We start from the raw sequence: 14489 nt of genomic DNA, 5'->3' as shown, positions 1-14489 counted from the left end.
GGTTTTGGGGTTATTTTGTTCATTTTTTAGGTTTTGGGGTTTTTTGGTAATTTTTTGGTTTCGGGGGTATTTTGGTCATTTTTTAGGTTTTGGAGGTATTTCGGTCATTTTTTAGGTTTAAGGAGTATTTTGGTAATTTTTTAGGCTTTAGGGGTATTTCTGTCATTTTTTTAGGTTTTGGGGGGGGGGGTATTTTGGTAATTTTTTAGGTTTTGGGGTTATTTTAGTCATTTTTTAAGTCTTGGAGTATTTCGATCATTTTTTAGATTTCAAGGTATTTTGGTATTTTTTTAGGTTTTAGATATTTCAGTCAGTTTTTAGATTTAGGGGGTATTTTGGTCATTTTCTAGGTTTAGGGTGTATTTTGGTAAATTTTTTAGGTTTGAAGGGTATTTCAGTCATTTTTTATGTTTAGGGGGTATTTTGGTAATTTTTTAGGTTTAGGATGTATTTTGGTAATTTTTAGGTTTTGGGGATATTTCGGTCATTTTTTTTAGATTTTGGGGGGTATTTTGGTTATTTTTTAGGTTTTGAGGAGGGGTATTTTAGTCATTTTTTTATTCTAATTAAAAGTCTATTTTTAAAATTTTTCTAAATTTAAATCTCATCCCACGATTTCATTGTTTTTATTTTCCTCAAGTTGCAACCTACATAAATCCCATCCCACGTTTTCATTGTTTTTATTTTCCTCAAGTTGCAATCTACATTTTATATATTAATTATTATTATTAAATAAATAATATTTTATTAGAATATCAAGCTACAAAACTCTTGATTAAGGGATTAGATTTAACAAAAATTAAAATCCTACAAGATGTAATCCATATGACAAAATTATAATCATAAACATCTGCCCACTCATACCACGAAAATAGTATAAGAGTATCTATGCATAAGAGGAACTATGGATAGACTTACAATTCTTTAAAAACATTAGGCATGAAGAGTTGGAGGCCTTCTTTCAATCAAACTTCTATATGATGTATGTGACACCTATATAATATAGGTGTGACCTTGAATGAAATAATAAAACTTCAATCACGATACTAGGTGAGTAATGCATGCTTCAACAATGCTAATGGATGTGTGAATTCTATTTTCTTTTCAAGCTAGCCTTTTTTTAAAGTGGTTTTTATTTTATAACGAGACATATTTTTATATAAATTTTTTCATGCTTTCAATTTGATCTTTGCTTTGGTTTACATAGTGAAAGCTCACTTGGTGTATAAAACACTAGTGAATGTTCAGACCCCCAATAACAAAATTACCAACACAAACCTTATATTCAAACAATTGATGTGCGGAATGATAAATATAAGCAATTCCCAAATTGGCAAAATGCACTAAACCATAATTAATCACAAACACAATAGCAATTAAAAGAAATAGAGTAGGGAAGAGAGAAGCAAACACAAAGATAACACCGAGACGTGTTATCAAAGAGAAAACCAAAGAACTCGGCGAAAAACCTCTCCACTGCCCTCCAAGCGGTAAATGATCCATTAGAAAATCAGTTGGGATACATGAATAGCAATAGACCCTCCAAGCCTAATCTACCCGATGCACCTAAGCCCTCCAAGCTTCTTGCTCCAACAAGGTTACGCTGAGCCGTGTCTTCTCTAACTTTCCAGATCCCGCAATAAGCTCCATATTGCATCCGCCATCTTTGGCATCTTCCAATACTTCCTAAGCTCCAAAAGCACTCTCAACACTTTGAATGGGTGTGGGTAGTGTTTGGGTACAAATCTGCTCTCAATGGGTATAACAATGGAAGAGGGAAGGAGAAGATACTACAAAGATTTCTCTCTAAGAATGAGTAGCTCTCTCTCTAATAAGGTGGGTGTGTTTTAGAAACCTCTCTTAGGGTTTTTCTCTCAATAGGCTCCTTACCATTTTTGTGGGTAATGAGGGTATATATAATATGAGTGATGGGCAAATAGGTCACACTAAAAAATCCTCTAACCAATGAAATTCGTGGGTCACTTGCGGGCTGCCTGAGTAGCGAAAACTGCTGGCACAGCTAGCACATGACTCTTCAACTTCCACAACTGGCACTTGACTCTTTAGCTTTTAGCATGTGCTCCTCATGTGACTTTTAGTTGTCTTGATCAAATTTCCACCACTTAATACTAAACGCATTACAAATAAATCCCACAAAAATACAAGGAAATAAATTTATGCAATTACAACACTTTTTGTCATGGAATAAGCCAACACTAATGTTATGATAAAAATCATAACTTAACAATCTCCCCCTTTGGCTATTTCGTGACAAAACACCCTAAAACAGACTCTAGACTTAAACGTGAGTTTGGAAACAATGGCAAAACTCACTTACACCTAAATCTAGAAGCTATGATGAACTTGGAACATATATACTTGTAACTTAAAACACTTGCACAAAACACATTAGACCCTCAAGGTAAAGCAAGTAATAAAAGGACAAGTATAATGTAACAAATAAATTGCGATCAAGTAATCATGATGTGAAACATATAAGCAACTTGATCATGCACCAAAACAGTCATATAGAAATGACCACAATGATCACATAACAAAGCAAATGATCATCTGAACATGCATTCAATGAAGCACAATAACATAAGGATGTATGCATGTTTAACACACAAACACGATGCAATGAGAATAACAAAGCATAGATATTAAACATAACTCAAAGCACCATAAAGCAAACAAGAAAACGAACATAATGAAAAACAAACAAAACAAAGTTTTCTTATTAACACAATGTCTTCTCCCTATGGAATATCTCCCCCCTACAAATGGACTAAACGGACCAAAGTAGACTAAAATGGAGCAAAGTGGATTGAAATGTTATACTGATGTGGCTTAACAGGAATGTAGCAACAATAAATATTACACTTCAACTTCTAGATATTATATAGCTAGATTAGTTTATTTGGTATTTACTAGTTGTTTCACATGCTTAGATTTGAATTGAATTGATGTATCTTTTGGCATTGTGAATTGAATTTATTTATCTTGATTTGTATAATTGTTATCACTTGTCATTGTATTCCTCATGGCATTGATAACATTTCTTCTACGTGCTTTCAAGATAGACAAGTTGAAGCTAATTAAGATATATAGTACGTTGTTCCTAGTTCATGCAACGGCTAATTGGGATCAGGATCAAATGTTGTAAATTAGGCTATTTCTATTGTAACTTAGGTTATGTTGTAATCTAGTTTACTTTTGTAACTGGTTTTGTCATGGATTGCCAAAAAAGGACATCATTATGTTTATGTATCTTTAGTGCTGGTAAACCATGTTAAATTACTTGAGTTAAATTGTAAGTCCTTAAGTATCTTAGTGGTGTACTTGAAGATCAAGGTGAAGATTCAAGAATAGCTCAAGGAGCTAGCTGGACTGCAATCTCAATAATTCAATCAATCGAGACTTAGGGATATTGAGTTCTTCATTCATGCCCTTGATCGATTTGAGGCTTTGAATTTGTGCTCTACTCGTCCATAATATATAAGCAAATACTCAAGTCAACCAAAAATGAGTTTAGAGAGAGAGAGTGTGTCCTATGATGATATACAGCTAGGTTTCTATCCCAAGAAAACCTCTCACCATCAAAATCAAAGAATTCTGATGGATTAATTATTGTAGGCCAATACCAAATCATCTCCCCCCCCCCCCCCCCCCCAAAAAAAAGAAAGACTTGGCAAGGAGAAAAGAAAAGTCGGGCTCAACAGCCATGTTTGGCTCACCTAAGAGAGTCTAAGTTCGATTTGTAGCAAGTGTCCTGCCCTTTACATGATTAAGAAGAAAATTATTGTAAATTAAAAAGAAAAAATTGTTAAATACACAAAATTTTAGTACGGTTTTCTTATAAAACATAGATTTATTTGGAGCTTTTAAGTGTAATATAAAATTTCTTGTGGTATTATTTTGTATGGAAATATAACTCTAAATATGGACCAATGTTATTACATGAGCTACTCATTATATATTTTCACAAACATTTAATGCTGGACATGTAAAAAAAAAAAAAAAAAAAAAACACATAAAGGATGTTCCACATCTTAAGAGTGTTCCATATTTGAAATGATAATTGTAAGGACTCAATTTGTAACGACCCCAAACTGGTATTGGGTTCGCACGTTAAAGGCCCAACCAATAAAATTTGTAAAGCGTGGGTGTTCAAGAACTAGGTTAACTCTAAAAGAAAAACGATTAAACCACACGTTTATAGATGGATTAACAGAGCTATAACAATTAATTTTTTCTTTTGAAACAAGTTTAGTTCTTTTGTTCTTAAGGCTTTCTCCTGAGTACTCTTTGTTTTCTAATGTTCCGATCCCATTTTCTCAATACTTTCTTTCATGTTATATACTGCCCTCTTCATATCATCTTCACCACACACGTGTAAGTTGGGTTCAGGAGATCTCTTTTTGTCCCATCTCACACCTTCTGAAACCTCCAACTAACAGTTGTAAGGCTGCTCCATCACTGTTCAGGCATCACCTCTACATTAATGCGGCCAGAGAGTTGGTTGAGAGGAAATTAATGCGGAGGCAGCTGTTGTTATAGATATTTGTTTGCCTTCTCTTTCTTACCCTTGGTCCCATATCCCACTTTTAGTGGTAATGTAGCTCCGAAGTACGTTTGTAACAAGGTGGTGTTCTGGTCGTCCTCGGACTCATATTACCGAGAAGGATTTTGTCCTCGGACGAATACTGAACTCACCTTACGTGGCATCTACTCTTCCTTTCGTTTGGTTACCCGTACAACCTGATATGGGCCTCCTCGGACAGCTTTACGTTCTCGGATGGGACACAGGCCCAATTAACTTGACTTTAATAATTTTAGTGACTAACTGGCCCCCACAATAATAATAATAATAATAATAATAATAATAATAATAAAAACATGAGAGCATAAAGATTCTCGGAGCACATGCTCACATGTCCACGAAACAAAGTCTAATTGTCTGTGGAAGATTTGGTAAAGAACAAGGAAACTTAACGCTTCGAGAAAATTAAGGGACTGGAATCCCATTTTCTCCTTCGATCAGTCAATTTCTAATTGTCTTCGGATTAATCAAAGTATACCTATCAAGCTTCTATTAGGACTCCTAATTTAGGAGTAGAACCAAGATATCAATTCATTCCAAATTTTTTTTTTTTCAAATCCAATATGTCATCTATGGCGGACTAAAATTCTTTCAAACCTATCACCCCATGGCCCCATCCAAGGTATATTAAGGATCAAGACCAAGACATCAATTCCTAAAAAAATAATAAAAAACCAAGACATCAATTCATTTATCAATTTTCACATTGGTGTCTTAAGGTTGAATAGAAAGAGACCCATCATATTATATGTGTATATATATATATATATATATATATGATGTTCTCACATGTTTATATGAGCATAAATTATGTTATAATTATGGTTAAATAATTAAATTTATCAATTTTCAAGAGTTTAAATTTTTAGAACCATCAGTAATTTAATAAATTAATTGAAATAAAAAAAGAGGTGAGATAATCCATTAAAAAAAAAAAAAAAAGCGAAGTAATAAGATAAATGCAAAGATGCAGCTAGTCATGGTCCTCTAATAGCGGTATTGAAAACAGAAAGTGGAGACAGAAAGAGAGGGAAAATGAAGGAAACCAGTGAGAAAATAAAATATCAAAGAGATTTGAGAGTGCTTCTTGAGAGAAGAAATTAACTAAATTGGGCAAATGCCCCTATCAAAAAGAAAATTCAGCATTTTGCCCCATTTCCCAAACTAATTAAGGAAATGCCCATATTTTGAAACTCAATTTTTTCAAAATCGAGTTATAAAAAAAAAAAAAAATTCTGAAGCCCTATAGTGGTGTTTTAAGGAGCTTATAGTGACGTTTTAAGGAGCTTATAGCGGCATTTTTTAACTTGATCTTCATGAAGTCGAGTTACATGCAATTTTTTTTTCTTTTTTTTTACCTACAACTCGATTTCATGGAGATCGAGTTACAAAATGCCACTATAGGTCCTTAAAACGTCACTATAGACTCCTTAAAAACGCCACTATAGGACTTAACTCGATTTTGAGAAAATCGAGTTTCAAAAGAGGGGCATTTCCCTAATTAGTTTGGGAAAGAGGGCAAAATACTGAATTGTTTTTTTGAAAGGGACAAAGCCCAATTTTTTTCCATGAATTAAGCCTAAACTCGATGTAGTTACTATTTGTACACATTGGAGAATCTGTCACAAAACTATAACTGAACCCGCCAATCACTTTAACCAGTAACGGGTGAAAACGTGGTTCACTCTTTGTAGTTGCTATGCTTTCCGCCGTTACCATTATTTCTTAACCTCTTTAAGTCCAGCCAAGCTTAGTACCAAAACTTTGTCTCCAATTGGGGCATAAGTTGATTGAATTTTTGAAAGATGAACAATTTTTTTAAAATATTTTAATGATCAAATATGGAAAAAGATATTATAATATCTTTTGGAGAACCACGTTTGGAGAAAGATATTATGAATAAGGCAAATGGAAAAAGATATCACTTATATCAGTAAGCATCACAAAATTGACCATTTGTTTATATGCAAAAATTTTCCAAATGAAGGCATCTTTGTTGTTGCTATGCTTTCTGGGCAAAAATAGTCAAATAGCAACTCCTACAAAAAATGCTTCCTATGACTGAGTTTCTCCTAAAAACGCGGCTATAGCCCCATTTGACCTATAGTTGCGTTTGTAGACACAGTCTAAAGCCGCGTTTTTGGAACGCGGCTATAGCTCCTCAACTTGCAAACGCAGCTTTTTTGGCTATAGCTGCGTTTCATAAATGCGGCTATAGGTTTTTTCTTTTTAAAATTTTTTCCCAAGTAAATTAACCTATTTATACATTATAAAAGCGGCTATATACATTCAAAACCAACCAAACAATATATACTAATATCATCCATACTGATATTAACAAGATATGATAATGCACTAGTTAATTCACTCTAATTTGCCGAACACCCTTACAGAACTTTTCAATTAAAGCTTGATATCACAAAAACTCTATACCACTAAAGCTCTACAATTAACGCTTTACTTCGTATAGCAACTCCAAACAAGCACTAAATCTATGATAACAACAAAGTTACTAGGATGGGGGAAGAAGATTAAGAAGTGGTATTTAGTAGAGAAAAGCATAAGTATTATTTAAACTTGAAAAAAAATGCTCAAAAAGAAGGATTAGACTATTCATGATAGAAAATGCTACTGATTTCATAATTTGCAAAGCCATACCAATGGAGGCCAAGTAACAGGCTTTGTAAGTTGAAGTTGGATCTTCCATTTATTCTACAATATACAAATCACAATGTCAACTCCACATATGAGACTGGGATGGTAACGATCTTTCTAGCTAAAACAACATACTACGTTGAGGTCTCTAGTAAACCAAAGCCATTGTTCAATAGCTATTTTGATTCGATCTCTTTTATACAAATTATGAACTGAAAATTTAGTCTTTGAAATACTCCCTTCTTTATTTATCCATGGATCCAACGGCCAAGACCACCCATTTTTAAAAATATTGCTAATAAAGTGAGAAACTCGGACGGCTACATAAACTCCCACATTACATCTAACCCAGAGCCACACATAGTTGGGGAACACCTGCACATTATATGAGAAAAACCTTAAATTTTTATTTTGCTTACTACACTATCAGCCCTCTCTAAGCTCTTTTTTCTTTTTCTTTTTCATTTTTGAAACAGCCCTCTCTAAGATCTAGTTGCACAACTTCTCATGTTATAGCCAATTAATCTATCAATATCAACCAAATATATTCTCCTTTCTAATTTTTGCCACTTACCTTGAGAAGAGATGTTTAAATTGTTCACTTGCAACCCAAAAATAAATACTAAAAATAAAAAATGAATATTATTTCTTTCTTACAATAAAGAGAAATTATAAATAAATAGAAATGATAATAATAATGAACCTGATACTAAGTTCATTCTCAAAGTTGGGGTCATCTGAGTCTCAATTAGAAGAAAAAAAAAAAAAAAAAAAAGATCCTACCCCAAAAGTAAACATATTAGGTTTTTCTTTTTGGATGTAAGTGTTAGAGATATATTAGACATATTAGTCCAATATAATAGGCCCAAGCCCACTCTTGCTTATACTAATAGTCTAGGGCTTAGTCGCCTATATATACTCATGTTAGAGTTCATTGTAACACAAGTTATTGTATTACACTCTTATACAATAAAGACGTAGCCCTTAAGGGATTCCTCTGTGAATGTAGGCCGACAAGGCTGAACCACATAACCCTCGTGTTCTTGGTATTCCAATTCTATACTTCCCCTTCCGCATCCACTCTAACATATATAACATGGTATAACACATTGCGTTGTTAATAACAATAATATATTTAACATAGTATCAGAGCCAAACTTCGTTCTTGGCATTAAACAACTATCTTTACATTGTAAAGAAGTTTGCTATGTCTCAACACAAATCCACCACAGTGACACTACCTGCCCACAGATCTGGACTTTGCTGCTTCCCACAGCTCCCATGGAATTACCGTTGCTATCTCATTGCCATGTCTTCAATCTCTCAAGCATGCCATGCCTCTCGACTTCTCGTAAGGAAAACCCAGAAATCTGGTCACCCGAAGCCTTGCCACGTGCCTCCACGCACCACAATTGTCTCTGGAAAATCTCCTATGCGCCACCACAGATTCCTGACTCCTAGATCGTCTTCTGGGCACATGCGTCGCCATGAAGGCCTTGTCATCTGCCGATCTAGGTAGCTCGCAAATTTGGCTCTCATCTGGCACCACATGCGCCTTCACATGCCATCCCAAGATTCTATTTCTCCTCCACGCGACGGTAGACCACCGACGCACCAGTCACACGTTGAAATTTGCGATGATGTCATCCATGACGTCATTTGATGACATCAACAAAAGCCACGTCAGCCACACAACTCGCCACGCCAGCAGTGTTACCTCATCAGTACCACGTCACCTAGCTGACCGTTAACTAGAATCGACCCGACCCAAACCACCCGAATCTGACCCATGAGCACTTACCGTTGACTTTGACCAAGATCTGTTGACTTTGACTTTCGTTGATTTTAACTTTTGCATTGACCTTTGACCAAAAGTCAAAATTTTCTAAAATGGCCTATCATGCTCAGTTTTTCGCGTAAATTCCAATTTTGGACTCCGTTTCTTCATTTGAAACTCTGAAATTGGTCAATTGGCATATTCTTCATTGTGGTTTCTTCAAAGGCATTCTTCAAGGCATCTCCAAGGAATCTTCTCATGTTTATCCAACCTCAAGCCTTCATCGAGCTTCCGCCTTAAGTTTGAGGGAAGGTGTTAGAGATATATTAGACATATTAACCCAATGTAATAGGCCAAAGCTCAGTCCTGCTTGTACTAGTAGTTTAGGGCTTAATCGTCTATATATACTCATGTTATGATTAATTGTAACACAGGTTATTGTACTACACTCTTATACAATAAAGTTATGGCCCTTAAGAAATTCCTTCGTAGATGTAGGCCGATAAGGTTGAACCACGTAACTCTCGTGTTCTCGGTTCTAATTCTATACTTCCCCTTCCACATCCACTCTAACATATACAACATGTATAACACATCGCGTTACTAATAATATATTTAATAGTAAGTAAGTATTCTTATCTGACCTGTATGTTGTAGCCCCAGTTTGATGAAGAAACCACATAGAAGTGAAGTTGGATTCATGACTTTATCCTCACATCTTACCTATGGGGGAGGAATGCCAAACCATTGGCAGTTTACATGATGATTATTTTAAAGGAGAAAGAAAGGGTGACATAATGGCACAACAATTAAAAAGAAAAAGAAATATAAAAAACCTATCAACTTGTTTCTACATTATATGAGTAAATATTTAATCTTGCATCCGGATTTCCTCATTTTTATAATGGGTGAGATTAGATGACACTAAAACTAATTGAAAATCAGTGCTACTACAAAGAAAACGTAGGATCTTTTTTTTTTTTTTTTTTTGACTGAAGAAGGTAGAAAACGTAGGATCTTATTGTGTGCACAATGAACACAACAATGTAAAAGCTATTTCAACTACATGCCAAAAATGGGTTTGCCATAAATGTGCGTGCACAGATATATGTGTGTAACTCAATTTTTTATTCCACCATCAATGTCGCACAAATAATGAAAAGAAACAAAGAAAATTGGTCCACCACCACAAATTGGTTCAAAGAGTGCTCCCACTTACTGCATTTATTTTTGGCGTAAATGCATTTTTAATCCCTATATTTTGTCATTTTTTCATTTTAGTCCCTACATTTTATTTTTTCCACTTTTAGTCCCTAAATCAATTAACGCGTTCCATTTTGGTCCTTTCTGTTAGCCCACTACTGGAATTTGCTTAGGTGGCAGTTGGAACTATTAAAATAATAATAAAAATGCCACATCACCAATGACACATCAACATATAAATTTAAAAAATTAATTTATTTTTTAACAAAATTAAAAAACATAAAAACAAAATTTAAAACATAAAAATACATCAGAAAATCAAACCAAGAACACAAATTCAAAATTAAACCCATTGAATCAAATGAAACCCAAGAACATCTGTCATCAGTCATCAGCTTACAACCCAGAAAATCATCTTCTCTCACTCTTCTTTCTTCTTTATTCTTTCTTGGGCTCTCTCTCTCGATTTTTTGGCAGTGGATTGGAGGGGCTGTGGATCAGTGATGGGTCTTGTGATTTGGGTGTAGTGGGTTAAGATTTTGGCCGGTGGGTTAAGATTTTGGTCAGTGGGTTGCAATTTGGGTTTCAATGGTGGTGGTTGGTCGATTTGGGTGGTAGTTGGGTTGGTGATTTTCGGTTTGCGATCTGGGTTTTGGTGTGTTGGTCTTGTGTTTCGGTGGTTGCGATCTAGGTTGGTGGTTTTCGGTTTGCTCGCCGTTTGCATGTATTTTGCTCGTCGTTTGCTCGTTGTTGGTTTGTCGTGGGTTTGCTTGCTGTGGGTCTGGGTTTGCTTGCCGTGGGTATGGGTTTTGTTTGTTGTGGGTTTGGGTTTTGATTGGTGGAGACCATGGGTTGTTTTTTCAGAAACTGCCAACCAAACCCAGAAACTGCCACCATGCCACCGCCACAAAACCCACCTCTACCATATCCAAACCCAGAAACTGTCACCACGCCACCGCCACACAACCCACCTCTACCATATGACCCACACATCCCAAAACTTCCACCACACGACCCACACGGCCTATAACCTCCACAACCCACCGATCTCCACCATGCCGACGCTGATCTGCAGGCCCTATAGAAACCCTAAACGCCGATCTCCACTACGGCAAAGGCCGATCTCCACACCCCAAATACCGATCTTCAAACAACCAAACCTTAAACACCAATCTCGACACCATCCGCTGATCTGTAATGAGAGAGAGAGAAGGAAGAGAGGGAAGAGAAATAATAAGAAAGTGGGTGATGGCTTGCAGTGGACTGTGACAGTGGGTCCGGCCATGGGTGGCTCTAGTGATGGTGTTCATGACCATGGGTTTCAGCCTTGAAGAGAATGGGTTTGAAGAGAAGAGAGAGCAACATGAGAGAGAGAGAGAGAGAGAGAGAGAGAGGAGATGAGAGAATGAAGAGAGAGAAAAAAAGTCACCACAATTCTGGGTTTTTTGTGTGTTTGATTCAAATTGATTTATTTTTATGTTTTAAATTTTGTTTTATGTGTTTTAATTTTGTTAAAATTAATAAATTAAAATTTTAAATTTATATGTTGGAGTGTCATGGTGATGTGGCATTTTAATTATTATTTTAATCCCTCCGGCTGCCACTTAAGCAAATTCCGGTAGTGGGCTAATGGAAAGGACCAAAATGGAACGATTTAATTGATTTAGGGACTAAAAGTGGAAAAAATAAAATGTAGGGACTAAAATGGAAAAAGGGCAAAATGTAGGGACTAAAAGTGCATTTATGCCTTTATTTTTTCATAGAAAATTTAGTTATTGGATAAACTTCTGCAAGGATGCATACCATAATAGCTTTCCATATATATATATATATATATATATATATATATATTTTTTTTTTTAATTAACGGAAACTCTGACGCTAAATTGTTGAACCAAAGAATGAACAAAAAGCTTTTATTTAAAACTTGATTCTTTGAATTATAAGGGGTAAAGGAATTTGAGTAATATTGTTTGTAGTTTTTTAAAATACATGTTGAAGGGGTAAGAAATCGCGCAACATTGGGCCTGACGGATTCGGACTCATGGGCCAATATTAAGCTTGGGCCCAGGGCTTAGCATCACTTGAAATACTTGGTGTACACGTTTGGAATCCGAGGGAATCCTAGGGAAATCAGGATGTTCGCACAAGGATAATTCTAAAAGATCCGCCTTAATGAAAAAACCCACTCGACAAGGAAATATTTGTCCATCATGTTTGGGATTGTTAGAGGAAGAGTCCCATAAGGAAAAGACTTCTAGTCCAAGGAAGAGAAGCCGCCTTTCTTCTATTATAAAAGCTTCAATACCCTCGCAAATCAAGGTACGCATAATTTACCCTCTCTAGCACTCTAGAGTTGAGAACAGTTCTAATTTGACCATCGGAGGGCATTTGGTTGACACCACACCGGTGCTCACGATGAGATCACTTTTTCTTCTTGCAGGTTGTTAGCTGGAGCGAGCGTGGATTGTGTTGCTCACTGGTGATATTACGGCATCATCAGTTGGCGCCGTCTGTGGGAAGACGCGAAAAGTTTAAGCCAGATCATCGCCTCCCGGACATAAGAGTCGCATGGTACTCACTCGCTCGATGGCTACCACCAACAACGCTCAAGAAGACGAACCACCGAGATCTACTGCATTAGAAAGGCAGGTCCAGACACTCATGACAGCAGTAGAACGACTCACAAAGCAGAACCACAATCTGGAGGAGCAACTACGACAAAGGTATGTAGGACCCAACCTTCAGGAGCAAAACCAGGAAGGTAACAGTGCCGAGCGAAGGGAGCAGGAGAAGCCTGAAGGCAGCAATGCCCCAAGCCGACCAGAGCGGCAAAACGTGAGCCTTCCGTCTCTCATGGATTTTGCCCCCCCGCCTATCGTCGCCGAGATGTAGGCGATGAAGGAGCAGATGGAGGTCATGATGAACGCCCTCAAGAAGCGAGTATCTTCTGATCCCGATGATTTAGTGAACAGGACCGACTCACCATTCATCGCGTCCGTCAACTCATTCCCCCTGCCACAAAAGTTCCGGATGCCGCAGATCGAAAGTTACGACGGGGTCAAGGATCCACTCGATCATCTAGAGACCTTCAAGACCCTGATGCACCTTCAGGGCGTACTGGACGAGATCATGTGTAGGGCGTTCCCGACCACGCTGAAGGGGCCTGCGAGGGTCTGGTTCAGTAGGTTGACACCAAACTCCATCAATACTTTCAAGGAGTTGAGCGTCCTGTTCACCTCACACTTTATAGGCGGACATCGATACAAAAAGTCCACCGCTTGCTTAATGAACATCAAGCAGCGAGAAGACGAGACGCTACGAGCCTACATAACTCGTTTCAACAAAGAAGCCCTTTCGATTGACGAAGCTGACGATAAAATACTCGTAGCCGCGTTCACTAGCGGGCTACGGAAGGGTAAGTTCTTGTTTTCCTTATACAAGAATGACCCAAAAACCATGACGGACGTCCTTTACAGGGCTACCAAGTATATGAATGCAGAAGATGCGCTGCTGGCCCGCGAGGAAAGGCCTAAGAAGAGGGAAAGGCAGGAAGACACAAGACAAGACAGGGGGCGAAAGGTCGCTAAAATCGGGGATCGACGTGATGAAAAGCGCTCCAGACCACCCACTGGAAGCTTCACCAATTTCACCCCGTTAACCGCCCCAATCGACCAAGTATTTATGCAAATCAAAGATGAAGGAGCATTGACTTTCCCTGGAAAGTTGAAGGGAGACCCCAACAAAAGACCGAGAGACAAGTATTGCCGCTTTCACCGGGACCACGGTCACGACACAGCTAACTGCTATGACCTGAAGCAGCAGATTGAGGCCCTAATCAGGCAGGGGAAACTACAGAGGTTCGTCAGCAGGGAAAGAACCGATACGTCGGAAGAACAGGCTCCACGAAGGGAGAACGACCGCCCTAGACCACCCATAGGAGACATACGAATGATCGTAGGGGGCACAACTGCAGTCGGATCTTCCAAGAAAGCCCACAAAACCTACCTCAGGATGGTCCATAGCGTCCAACTCACAGGATCAATACCAAAGATGCCGCAGATAGATAACCCCGTCATAAAATTTTCAGAGGATGACGCTCGGAGACTTCACCATCCTTATGACGACGCGCTAGTAGTCAGCCTACAGATTGGGGATTATAATATGCACCGGATCCTCGTTGACAACGGCAGCTCAGCAGACATCCTGTACTATCCAGCATTCCAGCAGATGAGGATTGACAAGGAATGA

General features: G+C 37.5%; 1 protein-coding gene across 1 annotated transcript; it reads left to right on the top strand.

The window, feature by feature from the left end:
• Positions 1-13136: 13136 nt before the first annotated feature.
• On the top strand, positions 13137-14489 carry LOC115961771. Its single transcript, XM_031080694.1, has one exon. It carries the CDS (start codon positions 13137-13139, stop codon positions 14487-14489), a length of 1353 nt encoding a protein of 450 aa, XP_030936554.1.

This window comes from Quercus lobata, chromosome 9, assembly GCF_001633185.2.
Source record: "Quercus lobata isolate SW786 chromosome 9, ValleyOak3.0 Primary Assembly, whole genome shotgun sequence".
In the NCBI taxonomy this organism is placed as follows: Eukaryota; Viridiplantae; Streptophyta; class Magnoliopsida; order Fagales; family Fagaceae; genus Quercus; species Quercus lobata.
Note: the sequence above shows the minus strand (reverse complement) of the source record. Positions and strands in the feature narration are given on the sequence as shown.

Bases quoted from the DNA above. Each gene is read 5' to 3' on its own strand.
- LOC115961771 (XM_031080694.1), top strand. From the start codon at position 13,137: ATGAAGGAGCAGATGGAGGTCATGATGAACGCCCTCAAGAAGCGAGTA.